The sequence below is a fragment of the Artemia franciscana genome, chromosome 7 (genome assembly GCF_032884065.1).
Source record: "Artemia franciscana chromosome 7, ASM3288406v1, whole genome shotgun sequence".
Classification (NCBI taxonomy): domain Eukaryota; kingdom Metazoa; phylum Arthropoda; class Branchiopoda; order Anostraca; family Artemiidae; genus Artemia; species Artemia franciscana.
In genome coordinates, this window is record NC_088869.1 from 58,251,843 (window position 1) to 58,278,176 (window position 26,334).

The following is a 26,334-nucleotide window of genomic DNA, read 5'->3' on the forward strand; positions in this document are numbered from 1 at the left end:
GCTAATTAAAACCGACAGGTACCTATACGGTGATTTCGGCAGGTTCTCTGCTCTCTTCTGCTTCTTCCCAAACGATCCACTTGGCACTGTCGATGTACCATGAGAAAAGGGTCGAAATCGTATCCAATTTGATTCGAGCAATCTGGCTAACTTTTATAAGTTTCGTCAGGAAAAAAAAAATTCTCTATTGGCAACCTGTAATCGGCAGCAATGAACCAAAACAAGTCTTCCTTGGAGAATTCACAGCTGTCAAGATAGCCAAACAAAAGATTATCCGATTATAAATAAATCTCTTCAAATAAGTGTCCGCAGGGAAATTACTCACTATCTTAAACAGGGATGTATTCAAAAAATGAGATGTTTATTTCACACGTTCGACTTCATTTTTGAAGAAAGGGGAGTTTCGCAAGCGTAAGCTGAAACAGAAGGGATAACAATTCTTCTTTTGTCACCAAAATGTTTTAAAGTTTCATTTTTGATTCTGATGTTTCCAAAATGTGTTTAAAATCAAATATTTTTCTCATAATTTTGACTGTTCAGTTTTGAAATGGGGACGCAAAAGCAATGTATTTTTGATACGTTGATTCATTGCTTAGCCCATCATATTTTTTTTTTACCAGCATGAAGGACCTTGCGGGTCGAATGTTCAAGGTGTGCTGTATGTGCTTCATGGCTGGCAGGTTCGCCACACCTGCCCTAAAATTTATCAAATAGCCTTTATGCATGGAATATGGCATTTACAATTTAATTTCCTTTGTACAAAAACAGGAAATTTTCTGATCCTGCAATTCTTTCGGATGTTTTGGATTGACAACCTAAAACGCTATTGGGCCCCAGAGGTGAAGAGGGGCACAAAAGGGGACCTCATTGCCTTCCTATCACTTTTGTCTCCCTTTTCAAGCGAGGCGTCACCGAAAATTCTACGACCTCTCGTCGATACGATCACCCTCTATGGAAAAGAACGAACAAATAATTGACACAGCACATGAAACATGACAAATTTTTAATTTCGTATTCCCTTAATCAGGGGCTTGAAAATTCCGTTAGTGCGCATTGTGCATCGATAATTTTTTGAATTGTTGAAATAAGGTCAGAAATAATTTAAATACGATAGTTTTTGAAGAAATCCAATAAGCCCAAATTTAATGTATTTTATTCTTAGAAATTTTTTCATGTTCTTCTGTGAGTTAACCCTTTTCATGTTGGTTACTTCTTGATTTGTTGTTGGTCATGCCGGATCATGTGGAACAGAACGAAACAAGAAAAAGGAAATTGTTTTTTTGTTTTTTGTCTTTTGTATCTTTATTTGGATTTGATTTCTTTGGTAAACGTTGTATTTATTTTCTAGCCTCATATAAGAATATGGAACTCAGTAAGTCTCTCAACACTTCACGTTCTTGGCCTGGGAGAATTTGAAAGATCAATCACTGCGATTTCCTTTTCTAAAGCAGTAAGTCATATAGAATAAAAGTATTTTGATTTAATTTACTGTATTTTTTATATTAAATGTTTTATCTAAAAAGTAGAGAAAAACTATCATGTTTTACACTTTTTGTTTGCAGTGTTTTTGAGTTACATAAATTAGATAGGTAGTTTTCACACTGTCGCTTGCATTGGAGTAAGTGTTCAGATTGATGCGTTTTTATCTTTTTACTAGCTTATCAATATGGTTGGAAAACGTACAATCAGATAAAAGCACAGCTCTAAGGATTTTTGACGACGAAACAACGGGAAACGACACTGACGGAACTTGAGGTCTTGCTTTAGGGTGCAAATCCTAATGATATTCATTTTGATGTGGTTGAGAGTCGATCTATATTCTTTGCAATCATCAGCTTGTTGGTGGTTATTACTAAACTGCAGCGCTGTCAGTTTACTGGGAATTATATAGAGATTATCGAAAAACTTGAATCATTCATCAAAATTTAGTAAGTAAATCTGGCAAGTTTCGTCCCCTTTGCGGCTCCACACGTTATATTTGGCCATTCTGAGGTGGCACCTCTTTCGAAAAATGAAAAAATACACTGTGTTCGTCCTTTCAGGAAATTTTCAGGAATTCAGATATTCCACGGGAATTCTATTCAAGAACAGTGAACTGCATTTTCTGTTTTAGGATAGTTTTGGTTATTTATTACTAGTAAAAGCCATTTTGCTATCCTTTTTCAATCACTCTTCTCTCTCTCTCTCTCTCTCTCTCTCTCTCTCTCTCTCTCTCTCTCTCTCTCTCTCTCTCTCTCTCTCTCTCTCTCTCTCTCTCTCTCTCTCTCTCTTTCTCTTTCTCTTTCTCTTTTTCTCCCTCTTTCTCTTTTACACAGAGGTGCTGCAATAATCAAGGCTATTCTTTTTTATTGAATTTTCACGATGTTATATTTTTCAGGACGGTGGAGGTCTTCTTGCAGCAATTGACGAGGCCAATGATCACGTTTTGTCTCTGTGGGAGTGGCAGAAAGGAGAAACAGGACACAAGATCACAGAAACCAAGGTTTCTTTTTTTTATTTTTTCTGTGAAAAGTCTCATGTAACCCCTCGGGAATAGAAGTAGGATTACCTCTAAGGGTTGTGGTTTCCAACCAACTCGTAATATGATTTTGGATAAAACCTTACCCACCCTCCCTCCGAAAACAAGTTCCTCTACAACTCACCCCACCTCCGAAACAAAAATTACGTTGCTTGGATGAACAATTAATACAAATAAAGTAAGTGACTTGGGTTGCTAATCTGGTGCGACTTCCGCTCTTTTTTTTTGGCCCAAGGAAGAGAAAGGAAAACCCAACCGAAAAAATGGCCCTTACGCTCATCAGCTCACTCCTTTTTTTCAAAGATGTGATGGACTAATTGTCCATCACTTCATCTGAAAAAAGGGTATGTACATATAGTCCCCATTCCCTGTTTAGATAAAAGAAAAGAAAACAACGAATTACTCAAATTAACTCAATTATACTCAACTTTACTGATAAGGTAGTATTCGCTAATTTTTGTTTTGTTATGAAAATTGTGTAATTTCAGTAGAATTCAATGACCACCTAATAACGTTTTAGATAACAGCTATGACATTTTCGACGTCTATAACACGGGGACGTTTTATTCAAAGTAATTTTAAGGACAGACGGAACTGCATGAAAGGGAGCAAAAATATAAGTTCTGAGCACATTTGGTAGAGGAGAAGCGTTTGCACCTTTCCACCACAGGTGGCTTGGTTCTGTGACAAGTTACCAGTAGTAGCAGTAATTGTAGTTTCACCTATTCGTCTATCGACAAATTTAACACTAGCCTATATGAAAGGCCTTAATTTCAAATTAAATTTACTGAAATGAATTCATGTATTTTTGAAATCTAATAATGAATAGAGTAAGTTTGAAAATTTTCGTTGTTTTTCTCCAAAGTGAAAGGTAATGTAATTTGAGGGCTAAATAACTTGAACCAGATTTGCAACATATAGAGTGTAGCAGTCACGACTTTTTTTTTCAGCAAGAATTTCATTCATTCAGCAAAAATAAGCTTCAATTTTATCTTTACATCCTTAAAAGTATCAACGAGTTTCAATTTTATCCTTACGCTTGTTTACCAATTTGCTAGTTCAAGAGGTATTTAGCTTGTCTCAGCTCCTAATGGAGACATTTGAAAGTTTTAAAAATAGTTTCTTAACAGTATTTGTTCTCGACAAATATTGCACATATATCCTAGAAAAAAAAATATTAATTCTCTTTCAACTGTCAGTTGCAATCATTAGTAATTGTGACAGTTTTTTTTTTTTCAAATGGTTAAAAAAAATTGAGACTCGTCGGTTTATTGTTTTCTGCCTTCACCTATGTTACATACAGTCTTCAAATAGAAGCATAGCTCTTATTTGTCAAGCTGCCTTTTGTTCTGTCAGTCATTGTCATTTGCTGAATAGAGTTTTGTACTTAATTGTAACTTTAGCTTTGGTTACCCTCCTAGTAACGGTTGGAAATTTTTATCGTTTGAAAAGAGTCACTTGACAATGTTAATGGTAGTTGTACGGTTCGTAATATATTACTGTCGTGGTGTAACAAATCTATGTTCTGTTTACTCGGGGAAAATTAAGAAAAAAGTTAATTTTCATCATAGTTCAGGCAACAGGTCTTATGATTGAAGGGTTTTTTTTTTTTTTTTTTTTTCTATGCTTATATGTCTGAGTGTCGGGAATGTGTGCATATCAAAGTATGAACTTTCCTCTTTCCCTTCTAGTATTCAATAGTCAATATCTTGTCATTTGTGGGCATTAATTCTTTTTCTAGGATTTCCGCAAGGAACGTAAAACAAAGAGTTAGTTAGATGACTGAATGCGGAAATCCAAAGAAAAAAAATGGGTTAAGGTACTTACACTATTACTTTTGACACGGGAGGGGGCTTTTCTAAAGTACCCTCTTATAAAGGACATTATTCCCAAGTAGCCCGTTGATTTCTCCCTGGAATGAAAGGGGGAGGGAGAAGAAGTCAAAATTTTCTTGTGTTGGAAGGTGTCTTGTTTATTTCAAATAGATAAGTGAATTTCAAAAGCCCAAGGGTCATATACACACAAAAATATAAATAAATAACAAACGAGCAAGGAAACTAAACAACAGTACGAATTACAAGTACGCACAGAAACAGAATAATACTACGCGAAGATACCTAATCTAACGACAAAATAAATTTATCATATACACTTTTTCTAACTATTTTATAAACTATGCCTTGAATTTCCAAAACGCTTTGTTTTGGGTTCGTCATCTGTCTTTACTAGATATAAAGTCTACCATCATTTTCTAAATAACATGATGCCGCAAAATCTAAAATCTTTCTATCTTTTAGCGATTGATGACGCCTTAGAATTTCCAAAACGATTCTTTTTAATTCGTCTCAGCTCAAACTTCGGCATGCTTCATCGTTTCTGTATAACTTGACAATTGCTCTTTGTAAATAATGTATATTGGTTTTGGTCCACCAAACGTCTTAAGTTCAAGTTCAAGTTTTTTATTTCAACATTCACAAATAAATCAATAAAATACAACACTTTCGCGCTGGGGAAAACCTATGAGGGTTTGCATTCGCGCGAGAGTCCAAATATCTACCTACCTATATTAACAAATCCAATTTCTCTTACTCATTAATACACATACTCTCCCTTCCCCTTTTCATTCCTCCCAGCCCTACCTTACCCCCCTGTCCACCCTTACCTCCCTAGCCCACCCTTACCTCCCTAGCCCCACCCTTACCTCCCGAATCCACCCTTTCTCCCATAATCACCCTGCCACCCATAAAAAAAATCAACATTTATGCGCCAAAAAATAATCTTTTAATTTCTTTTTAAACTGAGGTACGTGTTCCGCCGCCCTAATGCTCACTGGTAGTCCATTCCATACACTTGGACCCAGGTGTTTCATTGAGAATGAAGACCAGGTACCATGACGTAAATCGACAACTATATCACTACTATGCCTTGTTCCATAATTATGCAGATCACTTTATGTTTGGTAAAACTCTTAAAGACATCCGGGGCCAGGCCATTCATACATCGAAACACAAATACAGCAGCCTAGTAATCTCTTATCTGACCGACATTAAGGAGCTTCAGTGAAGTAAAGCAAGCACATGTGTCATGCACATCCTGGACATATCTACCTATTGTTCTAACAGCTTTATTTTGTAGAATTTTCACTCTTCTATAGTTGGATAAGAAGTTGCTGCTCCATGGGAAGCAGTCGTAGGAGATATATGGATAAACCAACGAATAATGTATAGTTAGAAGTATCCTCTGTGGAAGAAAGTGCTGCAGACGCCGAAGTATGCCAACCCCACGGGCGATTTTTGATGAAATAGCGTCACTGTGACATCTCCATGACGTGTGGCAATAGAGATAAAAAAAAACAAGATAGCGGAGATGATCAACTTGCTGAATTGGTTTATCACATAAAGTTACGAGTCCATGCACATATAGCGGTGTACCAACTCTGCAGAACGTCATTAAAAATGTCTTGCGCACATTTACGCACAGTAGACTTATTAAGGTAAAGATCTCTAGCCTTTCCAGTGCGATATTGGCTTTTCTCGCCAGCTCCTCCATACATGAGGCAAACACGGTTGAAACGGTATCATCAGCAAACGAGGTAAGACACACATATTTCAGGTAAAAACGCATGAGATCAACATATATAAGGTAAAAAAGCGGACCCAACACTGAACCTTGTGGTACTCCGGACATCACTTGCAATGCTGCTGAGTTCACATCACTCAAGACTACTTTGAGAGATCTTGCCGTGAGATAGCTTTCAAACCATTTCAGGCACTTTCCGTGGACACCTAACGACTCCATCCGACTTAGTAGCGTTTGAAAATCAACTGTATCGAATGCTTTGCGAATATCAATAAATATAGACAATGGTGTTTCACCTTTGTCTATACCACTATTGAGTGATTCCATAAGATGTTGCAGACCATTCGTCGTCGAGTGCCTTTTGTGAAATCCAAATTGGGTCTCATCAGTAAACTATTAGCCTGTAGGAACTACCCTGTAGGAAAGACTAAACCCTTTTTCCTTTTTTTAACGTGTCCTTTATAAAGTTTCATTGCTTTATTGGCACTAAAATTACTGTTGATATTTATTCAGTGGATAGACGCACTGTTGTCACATAAGCGTTTAATTGTACACATATTAGCGATTAATTTGTAATTTTAGTGTTCTGCTGACACTGTAATTGGTGTTGATTTCCATCCAATGGACAGACACACTGTTGTCACGTGCGGCAAAAACCATATTGCATTTTGGAATATTGAAGGTGGAACTTTGTCACGGAGATTGGGCATCTTTGAAAGTAGAGACAAACCTAAGTATGTGACCTGTATTGCCTTTGCTGATAATGGAGATGTGATTTCGGGAGATTCCAATGGAAATATCCTTGTGTGGGGAAGAGGTATGTTCATTTTTATTTTATTTTTCTATGCTTTGGTGCTGTCTTAGTATCATCGGTACTGGCTTATTTAAGAATATAATTTTGTTCCTGTGTTGATTTCATTTAGAGTGGGATTGTATTGGTAAGGCAAACCAGAAGCCAACACTAGTGTAATGGCTACTCCAAGAAAAAAAAAAGCTTGCTTGCTAATAAGACAAGCCATTTAGATTAAACCCCGGTGGCCCCCAAACCATACCTCAAAACAGTGCCATCAAATGTAATATTATAATCATTCCCCAAGGGCACCTAACCTATTTACCAACATCTAATTTATTATCTTCTCCCTTTATTATTTTAATGGCAATATAATTAATATCTGAGATAATTATCACAATAATTGCTTGACTCTGGGCTCTTACAACTACTTTTTTATGCAAACCCGGATCTTTTTGTTATATATATTACCAGTCTCTTTATATTATTCTTTTTTTTTCACGTCAAGACTGAGTATTTCACTCCAACACCAACTGCGTTTAAATTGAAATCTAGAAAAATGAAATATATTGTATTATGAATTAATTATATTTAATTATATTAATTATATTAATTATATTTCAGTAAAAAAAAAAGAAGAAAAACTCTGGGTGATAAAAAAATCTAATTTGGTAAAAATTGCTTTTTTTTAATGAGTAGCTATTTTCATGTCTAACTGCTAAAACAACTGTGATAACGGCGCTGTTAATTATTTATGTATACAACGACGCGTATAACACAGCCGTCTCTGTCAACCTACGCAAGGTGATTGAATAATATTTTTGTACCTCTCTTGTTTTGTTCTGAAGATATTTAGAAATCTTTCTTTTTTATATTTCTCTTTTTTCCCTCTTTTCTCTCGCAGAAGTAAAATTATTCTTGTTTTAACCTTATCTTTTACACAATCCTCTTTTAATCATCAATATTTCTGATTGTTTCTCTTATCCTTAATGATTCTAACTTGTGTTGCGTTTTTGATTCCAAATGTTTGATTTGTGTATTATTTTACTTAGAATACGAATTCGGCCCTTTTAGCTTGTGACAGTCGTTTGTCAATAAAGTCTTATACCTTATCCCTGCCCCCCCCCCTTTTTTCGTTTTTTGTCATTAATTGTGCAAAGTTCGTTTTTCTTTTCTTTTACTCTGACATATGAAGCGAATTCGGCTCTATTAGACATTTTAATATTTTCTTGAAAATGAATATTATCTGTAGGATTCTTATTCAAACTGGTAGAAATAGCTGATCCTTAATAGAGTAAAAAACCAGAAATATATTTTTCACGTTTGGGTCTCCTGTTGAAATTAATATTGCGTAATATAATGCCTTTTGATTTGGCGGAGCTAAAAATTTTGAGTCATTGAAAATATGAATTTTGGAATAATTTTTATTCCTCGGAAAACTTACAGCACCTAACTAAATAATAAATATTGTAGAACCTTCCCTCAAAACAAGCAAGGTAATAAAAAAGCAACCTGACAAAATGGAATTTATCGCTTTGACTCAAATTTATCCCCTTGATCGGACTGGTATCGCCCCCCCCCCCCTGCCTCTTGTGGAAACTTCCTGTTAGTTGCAGATATATTCCTTTTTTATGCTTCTTTTTCTCGTTGTCAGGCTTTATTTCAAAAATGTGAAGCGGATTCCTCTGGCTAATCAAGGATTTTGACTCATCGAGACTATCTAATCTTTGGAAAAGTCAGTAAACAATGACATAGCACATGTTATCAGTATGATGACAATGTTTCCATATTATTATTAGTACTCATTATGTTGAATCATACATTTTAAGTTTAAAACTGTATAGTAGATTATTAGATAAATATAATCTCTGATGAGATGATAAATATCGCCGGTTGTGCCAGGGGAAAATTCGGAAATTTTGTCATATTTGCAAGAGAACCACCGGAAAATCTTCAGCTAATCGTCCAAACACCTCTAGAGTAGAGGAAAAAAACTGAAAATTAAAATAACTTTATATTTGACTTTATTTGTCAATACCAACAGACTGGTTTTCTACTTTTCATAAGGATTTTAATTTTTGTTTGTCAACGTAGAGTGAATTTTTGGTACATCTATATTGTTTTTAAATTGAAAAGTAAATAAAAAGACACATAATATCTTGAAAAGATCTAACTGTTGAACAGAAGATAAGTATTTGTAAGAAACAAACGAACAGGAAATGATTGATAATAAAAAAAATCACTAGAGAGAAAAAGATAGAGGGATATAAATATAATTGTTTAATGGCCAGAAATAAAGAGGTAGAAGGAGGGAGACAGAGGTTCAAGGATAAGAAGACCACTAACTAGTAATAAATTACTTCTGTTGGCAATCCTGCTTTTTTAAAATCCTAATTATTATTCTTGCAGGTACAAACACAATTTTAAAATCCATTAAAAATGCTCATGAAGGTGCTGTTTTTTCTCTTTTGGTTTTAAAAGATGGTCACGTGGTTTCTGGTGGAGGAAAAGATGGGCAGCTGACTCTCTGGGATCCCTCTTATAGAAGGACTGGATACACCGCTGAGGTAAGTGTCAGTCTCATTTAATTATTTAGTTTAGTCATTTATTTATCCAGTTTATCGCTACTTAATTAATACAAAATATGCCCTTTTTCTTATAAATTTGCATATGGGGGAGGGGGTTGACACTCATGGTACACCTCCCGAAGAAGTTGGACCTGTTTTTCATATACTGTCAAGCTTCTTGGGTTTTATTTTCCTCACGCAAATAGTGAGAAGAAATTATTTGACTAGGCTAACAAAGTAAATTGTAAGAAACCCCCCCCCCCCCAAAAAAAAAAAATTTGCTTTAATATCCCGCTTGAAAATGCGGTCTCTTTAAAAAGAATGTTTAGATTTTACGGAAATTTACTGTGTTAGTGATTTTCTTCAGTGGTTTTCATAGTGATCAGATATATTAGTGTTTTTTTTTCTTTTTTGTGTGTGTATGTCATTGCTGGATGAACTACCTTGAAGCTAATAAAAATTAAGATAATAAAAAAAAATTATATTGGGCCGTAGTGCTCTAAATAGTAGAACAAGCTGATCTGTAAAACAAAAAAAGGACAAAAGTGATGCACTTTTATAAATTTCTGAAATTACCAAAATTACCCATACTTAAAACAAACCCCGATTATGCATCTGGTTTAAATCGTTTTTTTGTTTTGTGAATATTCTCAAGCAATGATGTAGTACTAAAACTTATTGCTCAAAACTGGTCACAGTTTGAGCTTTTATGGTTATAAAATTAGTTAAAGTTTGCAATATTGTGGCTAGTTTATTTACTTTTTTCTATAATGCAAAATAGTGTTAAGCCTTTTACAACCTATTGAAAAAAGAAACAATAAAAACTTACTTACTAATTAAGCTAATTATCTACACAAAGTTGTATGTCTGTTTTACCTCGTTAAAAGAAGAGAAGCAATATAAACTTTCTTTGTAACTAAATATCTTTCTCAAAACCTACTTAGTGCTACAAAATTTAGGAATTGAATGATTTCATCCATGTAAACTTGTAAATTTAATCAACATACAAAATTTGATGATTTTTGTGCAAATAATTTTTGCAGTACAGGCTTCTGCAAAATTATGAAATTCTTCTTGCATATACCTGAACAAAGGAATAATCAATTGATGAAATAAAAAGTATAATGATTTTCTTGAAATGCTTGAATGTGTTGGCTACCCAATTGTTAATTAAGTTAGGTAATATAGTGATTTTGCTATTTATGTTACCAATGTAATAACTGGAAATAAAATAAGTGAAAATTGTTGATCTAGTTTATGTAGTAAAAAGTATTGGCACTTCAAAATTATGAACATATTTTTGTATACATCTGAACAATGATTTTTTTTTTTTTTTTTTTTTTTTTCTTTTTTCTTTTTTTTTTTTTAGCAATTCCTGAATTAAAGGGCGTTGTGTTCGGTCTTTTCATTCCGGGCCCGCAAATCTGTTATGTTGAAATTTAAACTATGGCTACCCAATTGGTAACTAAACGTGGACACTTCCGTTCTTTGAAAAAAAAAAAAAAAAAAAAAAAAACAGAAAAAAGCAGGGCTTGACTCAGGCAAGAATTAGAATAAAAACAGTGCCTATTCTTATTAGTTAGGTAATATGTCAATATTACTATTATATTACTAATTTAACCGATAAAAATCAAACAAACGAAATCGGACATCTAATTTTTGCAGGTACCTGAACAATATGGAAACTGTCGAACAATTGCTGAAGGAAAGGGTAGTCAACTCTTAGTTGGGACGACGAAAAACGCCATATTAGCTGGAAGTTTTGAGCTACCATTCTCTGTCATAATGTCAGGCCATATTGAAGAACTCTGGGCTTTGGTTAGTCACCCAACTGAACCTCAATTTGTGACTGGAGCCTTTGATGGAACTATTACAATGTGGGACTCAATGTCCAAGACTGTTGTTTGGACTCTCGATAATGGGGTAGGCTTCATTTTAAAATTGTTGAATACTGGCCTGAGCATGAACATGCAAACTCAGATCCACCCTAATTCTGTAAGGACTTAACTTGCTTGCATCGTTCAATAGAAATATATAAATCATTTATTTGCAAAGCGTCATTCAGGTATCGTTTCCAGCTATTGGTTACCGTGCTATAATCAACCTCAGTAATACATCTACTTTGCTACTCTTCTTTCCTATTTATTTAAGTAGCCTATTAATATATTTTATAACATTAATTTTTTGGGAAACTATGCTTCTCAGTTATCGTTTTTTCCTTCTGTTTTTAAGAAGTCATATATATATATATTTATGTCACAGACATCCTCCTATCCCAATTAGGCTTTTTCTACCTTCAATTACTAATTTTATCGGGCAGCTAGGCGGAGGCAACCTTTATTTGTGACTGGAGCTTCAGATAGAATTACTTCAATTCGACGTCAAGACTGTACTGTGGCCTTTCGATAACGGAATATGTTGAATTTTAAATTGTTGACTAGTGGCCTAAACATGCTCAATTTATGTATACATAAACCATTGTTATAGCACATTATAGCATTGTATACAAAACTATGTATAGCCTACCTATACTTGAAATGAACAGAATTTTTTTTCAAAATGAGGAGGCGGCTCCCCCTCAATGCCTCGTTCTTCACGCTAAAGTAGTTTATTACTTAAAAAAGCTTCTAATTTTAATTAAAGGATCCTTGTGTTTTGGAAGTCGTTCTTAAAGAATTGGGAAATAGTATAGATACGTATACGGGAAATATGTATATGTATAGACTTATGTGCATCTTTCAGTAGATGGATAAATTATTTATTTGCAGAACGTCATGAATCTATTGCTTCCAGCCATTAATAGTCGATCTCGGTTATAAATCTACTTTGTTATCTTCTTTGCTATTTCCTTCAGTGGCTTATTAATATATTTTAATGCATTTAATTTTATTGGCAACTCTGGAATTTAGTTGTTGTTCTTTTTTTCCATTTTTTTTTAATTCATGCGTATTTATATCAACGACATCCTCCTCTCCCAACCTGGCTGCTCATACCCTTAATTATTAAAGTTATAATGTACGTAGGTAGGGGAGAGCAGAATTTACGAATGGAGCTTCTGATGGAACTATTACGATGTGGGATTCGACGTCCGAGACTATGCTGTTAACTTTCGATTTTGGGATATGTTTGGTTCTAAATTTTTTTTTGACATAGATTCAAAAGTCTTTACATTCTTGTTTTATTTTCAAATGAATGTTAACTAAGAGGAAGGTTATTCATAAATTTTCTACCAAAAAAAGGAAGGGAGTAAATCACGAGTATTTAAAAAAAGTACATTTTTGAATTATAATCCCGTAATTTTTGAGATATAAATTTAAAATCCTATTCTTTTTCAGAATGAATTCACTCACTTCTTTTCTTCTTCAAAAAAGAAGGGAATTAGGAGTTTCCAAATTTCATAGGACTTACTGTTATAACCTATCCCCCTTGACTTCTCCAAAAGTATAATAAAAAAGTGAAATTCTCCAATTTTTTATGCCAGTTTTTTTGTGTCAGGGGCAGAAAGAGAAGGAAAGAGATTTCTTTACAAATATCACTAGGAAAGTATCTTCCAGAAAGTTTCCTAAAACATTATATTTTTGTACCAATTTGAGCATGGTACAAAAAACTATCCATCAACTTCAGTTTTCAGTAGTAATCTTTAGAATTTTGCTGTCAAATTTTTGGTTTCATTTCTTTTCAAAGCAATGAATTTTTATCGTATTTAATAATGCAGTTTTGATTTTTAAATTCAAAAAATGAACAAAATCTTTATTCTTGCGAGCATGGTAAATGTGTAAGGATTTTTGAAGTTAGTGATTTTCCCGCGATAGGACAATCCAATTATATTTACGAATTCAACAATTCAAATGGAATTTTAAATTTAAATTTTTGTCAAATTATTTAAGTTTTGCTCTTCAGCATGCTGAAGATTATTGTCGGTAAATTTCAACTTTTCCATTTTTTTTTTTTTTGAAATAAATAACACAAAACTAAATTGTTAAGGAAGGTTTTTTAATTCAGCTTTGTATGCCAATTTGTAAATACAATGGAAATTTTTCTAGCACTAATCGTTTTTTTGGTAATAAAAATGGAAATTTTGTGGTGCCTTATTTGTATGTGTTAGAGAAAAAGAAAATATCGCACAAAAGCTGATAAACTTTGAATTCAGTTTAAAAAAAACTCCAAAAGGCACCTTTTCTTAGAGAATTAAACTTTTTGTAAAAAAAAAAAGAAGAAGGAAAACAGGTAGAAAATTTTGCTATTACGCAAATTCCGCAAAAACTTTGGGCAATAGATTCAGCCCGATTGCTTTTTCGATTGCCGACTGATTCGCCAATAAACTGGAATTACTATTTTTAGTTCTTGAGCCAAAAAAGGTTCAAAACCTCAAAAAAATCATCACATAACGACTTTTGTGTTCAGCCAAGAAAATTGCAATCAAAAACTTTGGATGACCCAATTTTTCAGTTTATTTTTTGGATGACCTTTTTTTAGTAGGTTTATGTTTTATTCGTCTATCCTTTTGTTAGAGCTATTATACATATCAAATTGCTTAATTGCCCTTATTATACTGTCATCTGTCAACTTGATAGTTAATTTTGCTGTTTATTGACCATATACACGTCAATTATGCTTAAAACCCATCAGTCAAGGTTAAGAATTCACAAATAGACGAATGATTCTAATCCTCCGTCAAATTATTATTCTTTCTTTCTTTTTTATTTTACATTCTATAAACTTAAAGCACGCTTAACCAGCGGTGAAGAGTCACCAAATAGACGAACAAGGAAATTCCTCGTAAGCTTCCTTTTTTGTCAGAAAACCGGAAAGGGTACCTTGTGATGTAGCCTGCTTTTAAGAGTCCCTTTGTCTCATAGTCCCTTTGTATATCGACGGTGCTGTGCTTAAAAGTAGTACCTTCCAAATTTAATCTTTGCTATAAAATAATTAAAGGTAATCCAAAACTACCAAAAATAGGCGAATTAAATGAAAAATTTGGATAAATTTGTGCACATAGGAGAATTTCAGCGGGAAGTTTTGAGGTCTCAAGTCTAAAAATATTTTTATCTATCCTTGGAAGAAATGGTTATTACTGCTGATTATTTTTTTGCTGGAAAACAAGTTTTTCTTTTTGTCTTAAGAAGCACTGAGAACTACTGAGAAACCTTAACCGTAAACACAACTGGTACAACACTGCAGGTGCAAAAAAAAGAAAAAAAAAATGTTGTTGCATTTTCCGATTCAGTATTAGAAGTTGTACTGAATATATATATTTTAGTTCGTGCGACAAGTAAACTTTGATATTTAATGCGTCTTTCTGCTGTCCTGATAACAAATTGTTGGCAGCAATTTTACTAAAAAGTGTGTGCGCATGCAAACAGGTGATTTTTGCTAATGATTTTTATTGAGTTTCTATATCAATTGCAAACGTTGGAGAAAATCTTTGATTCATATTTTGTGCGAAATCCTAAAATTGGAACCTTAAAAATAAATTTGTGAATTTCTTTATTTAAAAAAAAAAGAAAAAAAAAATCATGGGCAACTTTTACGTTTTAAGATTTGAGCTACATTTTATACTTCTTCCGATGTTTATATGCAGTATTAAACATCTCATATATTTGACAATTCCATTTTTAAACTTTGTACTAGATACTATCTTTCCACACATTTTTTAAAAGAGTTTTGCCTTACAGCGGTTGTGTTTCTGTGAGTCAAATTAAAATTAGTAGTCACAATTTGGACTGCGGCAACAAGTTTTTTGCATTGTGTTTGCTTTGTAAATACCCGAGACTATTCGAATTTCTAAACCTTTATTTTTCTCCCTTCCTAATTTTATTTTCTCTTGACTTCTTTTCTTATATATCCTGTGGTACTGTTGTGACTGAATAAAAACCCCTTTCTTTCCAGGAGCCAGTACAGTCCTTAGACATATCCCCCGATGGATCAAGTGTAGCTGTGGGAACTACCACAGGGAAATGGCAGCTTCTCGATATGTATACTCGTGAAGAGCTTGTTCAGCATACTGATGGATCTGAACCGATCCAGGTATAAATTAATTTTCAATGTTTCTTGGGAGCTTCTAGGAGACCTCATGCGAAAAATTGGGATCTAACCACGTTTACCATACAACTTATTGTTTGACATATTGCCAGTTAATCTATCACCAACACTGTCCCTAGGCAATACCTCTGGAAAACATTCACCATACTTTTCTCAAACTTTCAAAGTTCCAATGTTTCATAACCCTACTTGACCACTATCATTGCTGTGGATGTTAATGTTCTTCTTCTTCTATTTCGGCAAACATCGGCTTTTCAGTCGAGACTATTTAGCCCTTTTCCTTTTGACTCACTGTGTGAGTTGAAAGGATTTACTGCAATGGTTGCTCCTTATTTATCTTGAATCTGCTTAGATATCAGCAGTAAATCTTTTGATTCTAGGAAGTTAAATATCAGAGGATATACATTGTTCCGTGCTCCGTGTGCAGGTATGGTCTTTGGGGTTTGAAGGTATGGGAAATTTTGTGGTATTTGAAGCAGTTTAACAGTTTACATTTCAGGGTTTACTGTACACACGTCAGCATATTACATTCAAATAGGCAATGGTCAATTTTTCCATTTTTATATTACGCTGTCTGCAAAGTGGATGAGGGAATTGAGCCATTTGAATTTGGAAACCGACACAAAAACGCCTGAGAATTTTGCCCATTTGAGCCAAACCGAATTCTGTCCTAAATTTTAGAAAGGTGCTTAATGAGGAAGGGAGATAAATTTTTTTTATTCTTATTTAACACTATCTCTGAAAATCTCCAGCTAAATGTCTAATGGGGATTGGTCTCCCGCTTGGCTGGTCAATATTTAGAGCATTTTTTGAAATTTCGTCTGCCTGGTGGTTCCCAGTTAAGCCTGAGTGGCTTGGAACAAACTGAAGATATATTCTTATGCCTCTTGAAGCAAGAGTGTCAATAATGCTAAGACAATAAAATCTGTCAAAATCCATCTTATACTGAGAAGCTGAAGAAAGCAGCTCTAGGCTTGACAAAGAGTCAGAATAAACCATGATATTTCGTAAATTAGGAATCAAAGGTTTATTATTCATAAGGCGCTCTAGTGCCATAATTGTGGCATTTAACTCTGCAGACATTATAGACACATTATCATGCAGTCTCACACCCATTCCGATATTGAGGGGGTGAGAGAAAAGCTCCATTTGCTAGCATCTCATTCATTTTGGACCTATAAGCAAAAATTGGGAAATGGTTTTATATGTAATTGTATTACATTCAGCAAATTTTTTCTGGATAAAGCAATGGGGTTAAGTTCTTAAGTTCACTTTGAGAAATTTGTATCTATTATGGGGACTGACCAACTTTATGGGGGGGGGGGGGGTATGGGGGAATGTAGGTACAATAGACTTTGCTGGTATTGGGAGTTGTTTCTGGGAACTTGCAAATTCATTTGCAATGGCTCTATGCAGGTATGGATTTCTTAACTAGTTATGCAGGGTATGTTAGCTATTGACTTCAATTTTTGTCAGTTAATTTATTAAAACATATCTTCGTCTGTATTTCATTGTTGGTAACTCTCAGCAAGCAGAAACTGAGCACTTGTTGGTTGCCTAAAATCAAATGTGAGACGGATTATATCCGAATTACGGCATCATAGACCCAAATGCTTCTATCAGAAGCCTCATAGAATGAGGCTTCTCATAAAATACCCATGGAGCGCTATTTTGATACAAGGAATGTTTTGCTTTTGCTTTTGTATGTTTTAATTGTTTTTAAGTAAGATGAAGTGTCGTTTAGTTTTTTTAGGTCATTTTCTTTTTCCTCTTTTCTTTTATTCACATTATACTCCGTTTTTCATGTGTATTATAACGGGTTTCAATTCAATTCATTTTGTGTTGTGTTGTTTCAATTTTCTGCAGCTGGGTCTTAGCACAAGTACCATAAACAATGAGCCCATAATGAGTATGGGGTCTTATATGTGATTTGTAAAATTGGAGCAAAGTTTTCTCATTACAACACCAGGGTGTGGATACTAGTCTTTTTATTATTCTGATTTTCCTATAGCATGTTTTTATTGTGTTTTTGATGGCTTTGGGGGTAATAAAAGATTTGCAAGTTTGGCTAAAAGGGTCTGGTGGTTTCTATTGTCATATGCCCCTTCGAAATCTAGGAATACAGCTAATAGGATATTATTTTTTTAATGAGATTCATTGATGGCATTTCTTAGAGAGAAAAAGAGAGAGAGAAAGGTTGATTTAAACAACAATCTTAGCTCAAAAAAGCATTCGTTGTGGAGTGGTGTTTCCTGAAGCCAGTTTGAGTATGAGGTATTTTATTATTCTTCTCGACAAATCAAAGGAATTGGTTGTAAATCATTTTCTCTGTTAATCTTTCCAGCACAGGAGGAATTATCATACGCCTGTAAGATTCAGGGTCATATTTGGGTTTATTTTTCTTTTAAAATTGGTAGGAGGGACGAAAATTTCCAAACATTGGGGAATTTGGAAGTTACCAATGCATGATTATAGCAATTTAGTAGTTCCTATTTACAAGTAGGGGTGAAATTCTTTATCCATGTAGGGTGTTTGTTGTCATAGCTACTAGTAGCTTTAGCCATAATGTGTTGTATTGCATCATTCAGTTCATAAATTGTGCATGGACGTATTATATACTCTGAGCCTGGGAGAGACTGTTATATTTAGGGAAATTAGGGTGGTGTTGCTACTATTATTTGATAGTAGCTTATTAGAGAAAAAATTCGCAAATAAGTTTGCCTTTTCATTATCATTATTATAACGGGTATTATTATATAATAGCTCATACTGGAGTGGGATGGGAGATGTGTTTTTTTCCACAAATGTGGCTTCTGATCTTATGTATAATTGGCTCATGTGTTTCTCTGGATAGATTATTTGCAAAATTATTCCAGTAATTATATATAGTCTTTAATATAGAATTTTGAGATTAGCCTCTGCTTGTAATTTATTTAAATACGTAGCTGGAGATTTTTTTATGTTCTCCTAGCTGCCTTTTTTGTTCTCTATTTTGGCACTCATTTGACCTCTATGCTTTAGGAGTGTGTTTAGGGATTGTTTTCTTAGGTGTTGTCTTGGGGATAGGATGATTAGCTGCATTTGTTAGTACGGTTTCCAAAACTTCAGCATGTGTGTCAGCTGTTATAGTTGAAATATATGATCCCTGGGTGAGACTTATTATACTTTTTTTATATATAGTACTTATTTTACTTGTCAATTATATATATATATATATATATATATATATATATATATATATATATATATATATATATACTTATTATATCATATAGGCTAAATATACTTATTATTTACATATAATTTCACCATTAAGCTTATTCTTGAACATGGCCCACTTTGGTGTTAATATATTTGGGGTATGGGGCTGAGTTTTAGCGAGTTCATTGATTGAATAAACTATGGCAAAGTGGCCCGTGCAAAAGTTGTCAATTTTCTCTATATAAATTTTATTCAAAATATTTATGGACACAGTTTAAAGATCGATTGTGGAAAGTTTACCAATTTTAGGGTTAAGATATGTATTTAAATTTGGATGGGTAGCAATTGATAAATTTAGTATTATCTGAGATCGAATGTCCAATAAATTTACCAGCTTTATTTGCTGGCTTATCCCCCACAAATGGCTGTGGGCATTAAAATCCCCTCAAATAATTATATTTTTTAGCATCTTAGAATTGCTTAGATAACTAAAGAAATCCATAGCATCTTTGGTTTCATCATTGGGGCTATAGAAGCTCCGGACCAGCTATATTTTGATGTGATTCTGCCAAACATTAATTCCAATCGCGTCAACATTATATATAAAATTAACATTATAAAATTAATTCCAAAAAATTTGATATTATTGATGCCTCATCTCCCTCCCCCTACCTTTCTCTTTGATGACCTATCTTTTCTCAGGATTGTATATCTTGGGGACTTTATTTATTGGTTTTGGGTCAAGTGGGTTTTCTAAAGCCAAGCAATATTAGTGGAATTTTTGTTCATAAAAGATATTCATTTAACTTATTTTCTGAAAGTGACCTTACATTCCACTGAATTATTAGGATGTGCTGCTTTGTTGCTTTAGTTTTCATTTGACTCTGTGTCAATGTTTTTCTTTGTTAGGAGTAAAGCAAGATTCTTTTTCCTTGAATAAGCATGTGATTGGGTAGGTATATGTTTGTCAATTCATTTATGATTATTGTTTTCTATGGCTGTAGTTGGGTCATAGACTGAACTACATTAGAGTTTAATATGGAGAGGCGTATATTAGGTGTTAGCTTGTTTGGTTGTTCATCAGAGTTGACATTAATTAGAGGGTTAATTCCTGGCACTGCTTCTAATTCAGTACTGCTTGGGAAGGGTGGCCAGGCAGACCTCTTATTGGATGAGAAGGATAATTGGCTCAACCTTGGTGTTACTCTCCGGTAGGATTTTGAGCTGGGGTGTTTTGGCGAAAGAGTCTTGTGGGGGTGCTAGTTGCTTTAGGTGGAATGAGGTTGGGTGTTCTGTGAGTGTCATTATTGGGTGGATTCGTAAAGGGTTTAGTTTGGGGTGATTAGGCTGTATCTGCTTCCTGAGCTGCTAATGGATAAGGTATAGCTTTATCTGCAGCCTTTTGGAGTGTTAGTGCTAGTTTTTTATATGCAGGTCATAATGTTTTACTTGAAGAATCAAGGGACCTTGGCAGTTTATGCATGTAGGCTGATTATTTTTGGAATTTAGCATTCCTTGGGGTACTCTTACATTTACTGCGGGTTTGTAATATTTCACTGCATTCGTTTGTTGATTATCCCAGGTTTAGTCATTTTTGGCATTGGATTAGTTTGGGCTTGTAAAGCTTGTGTGGTTTCATTTTTCCAATGAGAAAAATCTGGCCTGGGATATTGCTTTTTTCTCTAAGTGAGAAAGGGTAAGACTTGCTTGACATTGCCGAGTTGGATGACATCTGAAACGGGATTGGGTTGCCAGTTCTGTCAGAGTAGCTCTTCCTTTAGCTCTTGATTTGGTATTCCTGAAAGAATGTTATACACAGCTATTTTAGATGGGTAGGGGTTTTGGGTCCAGAGAGCAGATTTGATTGGGATGTTTAGAAGAATTTTAGGAGGGTCTTTAAGTTAAGTAGTATCTCTGCTGATTTAGAATCTTGGAGAGCCATTAGCAAAGACCCAACACGATTGAGGTTTGATGAAAACATTTGTTTTTAACAATTTGAAAATTTCAACCCTTATTAGAGTTATCTTATTTATCTAAAAGGGAGTTTCAGGAGATATTTTTATGTATGTTCCAAGGTTTGGGGAGGGTGGGGTTGGAGCAAGGGGAAGGGAGTTGTTTTTGATTGGGGAGGTTCTATTTCGTTTTTCGGGAGCTCCTTGAAAGGACCTCACGAAAGTCATTTTCCTTTCCATCATGGATACTGACATAAACGCCTACCTCGATTATTGTCTTATCCACTGAATGTGAGTTTTGGGAAAGACTTGGCAAGCCAAGATGGGGCGATTGTAAGCTTCTTTGGGAGTATTTGGGGTAGAGTCTGGGGGGACTTTTCTCGGGGGTGTTCAATGCATTGCCTATTCAAACAAGCTTTAATGCTAATAAAAGGAAATTACAATATCAGACCGACTCCACTCTTGTGAAGAGAGGTCTTCGACATCCGCAAAAAAAAAACACAGCGAGATCTAGAAAATGGTTTGGCGCACGATTCCTTTCTGATAACTCGAGATAAATATACACAAGAAATTTCTTTTTTCAATTTCTTAAGATGTTGCTGCTGATCAAATTTTCTACTCTCAATATATTTTCTCGATCAAGTTAAACTGCTTTTCTTGTGTTGTTTGCAATACTTCTTCCGCTTTTTTTTTTCTTTCAATTCTTCCAAACTTTTAACTGCACCCTGTGCTTTGGAGATTCTAATTTTTACGTCTTCACCACATCTTTATTGATAATGCTGCACATGTAACTAACATTGCCTCTTCCGTTCCCTGATATTTTTATCTAGGACGCCAATTTTTTGTAGAATCTAAGTCTAAGAGCGTTTCACTATCTTTTGTGGTCCCACGTTCTCCCGTAGGCTCACTCAGGCTCTCCTCATTCTCCCATTCTGCTATATTTCTTGTGTTTTAAACTATATTGTTTTGATGTTCTTTGGCATTTTTCTCTTTTTTACTCCGAAATATAGATCTGGATCATTTGTTCTTGTAATAGTTGATTTTTTATAAATATCTCATCTGTCTTATCACAACTTTCAAACTAAGTTATATAAACGGGGAAAGGACGCAACCCTTCTTGTAACCTTAGTGTGAAAATTTAGTCAACACCTTATTTTCCTAAAACCACAATTTCTGTCTCTTAAACATCACCAAGTCTAGTAAATTTTATCATGCTTAGTAATTTGTTTCCTACATTTTTATGTAGTATAGCAAAAATAAATATATTTTCAAAAAACTACGAATAGACAAATTACAGGGAAGTGAGAAATTATGGGGTTTTTATTGAAGATTTCAGTTACAAAAACATGTTAAAACTATTTTGCGGAGTAAAAGTAAATAATAAATTCCAAATTTTTTTTATATAGCGCATGAAATCCTGTCACATGATCTTGGAATGATGTGTTAAAACATTTTTTTTTCGAACCATTGCCGGTTTAACCTGATCATATGAAGTAAATATGGCCTTGCAATTTCTGTGAGTGAATTAAGACTTGTGTCTAACTTCTCTAAAATTTATGGCAAGTCTATAAGTAAATGGATAAATTCAAGGACAAATGTACAAGGATACGAAAACTTTTAGAAATATGGAACCCATAATAAAACCTTCAATATTTAGAAGAATGACTCTATAGCCCCCCCCCCCCTCCCACATATGTACGAAGTGTGTGCAGATGAAGATATTGAGGACCAGGATAACTGGTCATAGGCCCACTGTTTCAAAGAAACAGTTTTTTTTTCTTTGATTTTAGGTAGAGAAATCCCTTGAATTTGAGTCTTAGCCTAATTTTAAGAGCTTATGTAACGTAGGATAACGCCTTGATAAACGTTTGATCCTGCTCAATATACTAAATTATGTTGTTGCTATTAACTTTTAGGTGATAAGATTCTCTCCTGATGGCAAAACGTTGGCTATTGGTTCTCGGGATAATCACATTTACTTATATCAACTAAACGATGATTATAAGAAAGCGAATCGTGTTGGCAGGTGTACGGTAAGTTATATTTTGTTATTTTTTTTTTTTTTTTACTTTTTTGCAACTTTTTATTGACGTTTTTTTTTTAACTTTTTAAGTTTTCTATTCTAACTAGATGGCACTTGTGTTTCAGGAGTCATTTGAAATAGTTGGAACAACAGGTCAAACTTTATCGTAAAGAGCGAGATATTGAGGAGGGGATCTTAGACGTAATAGTTTTTGCTCGTTTTAAGTTTTAATGTAGCTCCTTACTTTTAGTTGAAAAAAAAACTTATTTTTTGTTTAATCTTTTGCATAGGTAAGATACGCTAGTAAAAACTCTGATAAGACACAATGCTCTAAAGTAATAACTAACTGGACAGTTTCCAACTTAATGGATGGTTTGTCCACACAGTGCTTTCTATACAGATGCTTTCTATACAGATGCTTTATATACAAATGCTTCTCACACACCGTGTGAGAAGTAACAGATGCTTTCTATTACCAGAAGCAGGTGCCAAATAAAAAGTGAGACATGTACCACTCTAATTCTGCAGGAGGACAATTTAATAATTTGTATGTAAAGCACTCTTTAGCAACAAGATCACTAAGTCGTTTCTATGCCTGTAGTGGTAAGGGATGCATAGATTATGATTGCACCAATTGATTCCACGCATACACCTTGGCTACAAGTTACACAAAGCTGCATCAACAAAGAAGCTATAATATTCGTGCAGGCATCTCTCAATAGGACGGCTAGCCTGAGCGTTGTAATACCTATGACACCCTAGCTCTGGACCAAACTGCCACAGTGTTCTAAAGTATGGCTCTTGGAATGTAAGTCGGATATTTCAGAATGTCACATGTTATTTTCTTGTACCACTGTACATGGAAGGCTAGAGAAGGCATTTTGAGTTGATTTAAAAGTAGATATTGGCTGTATCGACTGATCCTAAGGCTAAATCGTTAAGCTTAGTCTATGCTCCTTCAAAAGAACATATCGGCAAGCTGACAGCTGAACAACTACTTTAGAATTGCTTATGTTGAGATAAAAACCAAAGTGGATCTTAAAGGCCAATACTGATAGATTTGAGACGTTAATTTTCACAGACATAAGGTGTTATCTATGCCCAGGGATCCTCAGGGAGGATAGAAGAGACTAGAATTTCTTTTTCTCATGTCAGCATATTGCCAAGCATTATTAATTTGTCTTACTTTGTGTATGCTTTCTAGTCTTCTATTATTCCCGAATAGAACATTTATAGCTCACTTATGAATTATTGGAGATTAATAATAAAATAGCTATTTAATGGCTGCGACCGTTCCATTTAATCTAAATCGGTTTAATCTAAAGTTTTCATCGTTTTCTTGAAATGTTTTCGAAGTTTCCTTAGGAAAGAGGGTAGAGTGTGTTCACGCATCTCTTATCCGACTTAGCAGGTTCTCCTGAACTTCCCCGGATGTGAATTGCAAAAGATAGCAAGCCACGTGCCACGCCACGTGCTAGCTAAAACGCTTACTGACAACTAGGAAACTAACAAAAGTGATCACATTTACTTCAATGTAAACATAGCGCATTTACCAATCCCTGAAAGTTGCCATTTTCAACTATTGTTGTCGTTTTTTGCTGTCGGACGCACTAGAACAGTCAGCCAACAAATTTCCTTTGTGGAAAAAGCCATACCATTATTTGAAATGACTTGAACCTACTAAGACAAAAAAGGATATGATTTCTAGGACAGGATAGGACCTAGATTTCTAGGACTAGGACAGGATATGATGTCTTGGCTTAAATAGAATCGGGTATTTTATTAGTACGCCAAAAACAATTAGAAAAAGCCTTTTTATGAAATAAATTGATATTGAGTTACCAACCGTACTTCAGGTGGGCATGACACCAACTATATCACTTTTTGAGGTGTTTTTTTTATGCTTTTCAGCATCAGAATGAACTGCTCTGAAGATTCATTTAGTGTTGTTTCCCTCCATAAATTTCTTCTAACCCTTTTGCTTTATTTGTTAACCTCATTTGGCATCAGTATGAAGTTCTCTGAATATTTATTTATTCATTTAGTGTTGTTTCCTCAGTAAATTTCTTCTAACCCTTTTGCTTTGTTTGTTAACCTCATTTGGCATCAGTATGAAGTTCTCTGAATATTTATTTATTCTTTCATCATTAAGAGCTTTTTTTGTTCCTACGACCCAGACCCATAAATGCACTAAATGATAATGTCAAATCTGAGTGCAAAGCTTATATTTAAAACTATTTAAAACTGAAGAAATATTTCTGAACATTTTCAGAAAATGGTTGGATCCATTCTATTATTAAATAAATAAATAAACAAGTTTTCTTAACTGAAAGTAAGGAGCAACATTAAAACTTAAAACGAACAGAAATTACTCCGTATATGAAAGGGGCTTTTCCTCCTTAACCCCTCGCTCTTTACGCTAAAGCATGACTCTTTCTCTTGACTCTACTTTTTAAGCAGTAAAAACTTTAGCGTAAAGAGCGGGTGGCTAAGGAGGAAAAGCCCCTTTTATATACGGAGTAATTTCTATTCGTTTTAAGTTTTAATATCGCCCCTTACTTTCAGTTAAAAAAACTTGTTTTTTTATATTTAATTTCTGAACGTTTTTGAATTAATGCAAGTTTTGATTTTGGCTCTCCGTACATAAATAATGAAAACGAAATTTGCATTTTAATTTCTTTTGACTAAATTGGCTTTCTCATAGTTTTAATCAGAAAATTTTGAGAAAAAAGGAGCGGGGGAGGAGGCCTAGTTGCCCTCCAGTTTTTTGGTTACTTAAAAAGGCAACTAGAACTTTTAATTTTTTGCGAACGTTTTCATTAGTAAAAAATATACGTAATTTACGAATTAACTTACGTAACGAACTTCTATTATCGTATGTTTTTATTACGTATATGAGGGGGTTCACCCAATCGTCAATACCTCCCTCTTTACACTAAAACTTGAATTTTGTCTCAATTTCTTAAGAATGACATCTGAATCACAAAGGCCGTAGAATAAATAGTTGAAATTATTAAAAATACTTTAGCGTAAAGAGCTAGGTATTACGAGGAGGTGAACCCCTCATATGTGTAATAATTTCTATTCGTTTTAGGTCTTAATGCTGCTCCTTACTTTCATTTGAAAAAAACTTTTCATATTTATTTTTTCATTGTTTTTTTAAATAATGCTAGAAAGTCATGCGCCCCCTTCATTGAAATTCTCTTCCCCCATGACAAATTCCTCCATGGAAAAATCCTTCCAAGTAACCCCCCTTCAACTTCTCCCACCCCACCCCACCCCCCCAAGCCAAAAAAAAACCTGAAAACGTCTGTACACTTCCCAATAGATATTAGTATATGTAAACAACGGTCTAAGTTTATAACTTGCAGCCCCTCCCACGGTGACTGTGGGGGAGTAAGTCGTCCTCAAAGACATAGTTATTAGGTTTTTTGACTATGGTGAACGAAATGGCTACCTCAGATTTCGATCCGGTGACTTTGGGGAAAAAATGAGCGTGGGAGGGGGCCTAGGTGCCTCCAATATTTGGTCACTTAAAAAGGGCACTAATCTTTTAATTTCTGTTATAATGAGCCTTCTCGTGACATTCTAGGACCACTGAGTCGATACAATCGCCCCTGAAAAAAAAACAAAACAAAAAAACAAATAAACACGCATCCGTT

At 34.4% G+C, this 26,334-nt stretch overlaps 1 protein-coding gene across 5 annotated transcripts in view; it reads left to right on the top strand.

Moving 5' to 3' along the window:
• Positions 1 to 26,334, top strand: part of LOC136029527 (echinoderm microtubule-associated protein-like 2) — a 137,698-nt gene that overhangs the window by 105,790 nt on the left and 5,574 nt on the right. For all 5 annotated transcript variants that reach the window (XM_065707983.1, XM_065707985.1, XM_065707984.1 and 2 more), the window contains 7 exons: positions 1,349 to 1,450; positions 2,378 to 2,482; positions 6,680 to 6,914; positions 9,297 to 9,454; positions 11,120 to 11,377; positions 15,344 to 15,481; positions 22,566 to 22,682. In XM_065707983.1, coding sequence (XP_065564055.1) covers positions 1,349 to 1,450; positions 2,378 to 2,482; positions 6,680 to 6,914; positions 9,297 to 9,454; positions 11,120 to 11,377; positions 15,344 to 15,481; positions 22,566 to 22,682 — 1,113 coding nt within the window. The remainder of the gene's footprint in view (positions 1 to 1,348; positions 1,451 to 2,377; positions 2,483 to 6,679; positions 6,915 to 9,296; positions 9,455 to 11,119; positions 11,378 to 15,343; positions 15,482 to 22,565; positions 22,683 to 26,334) is intronic.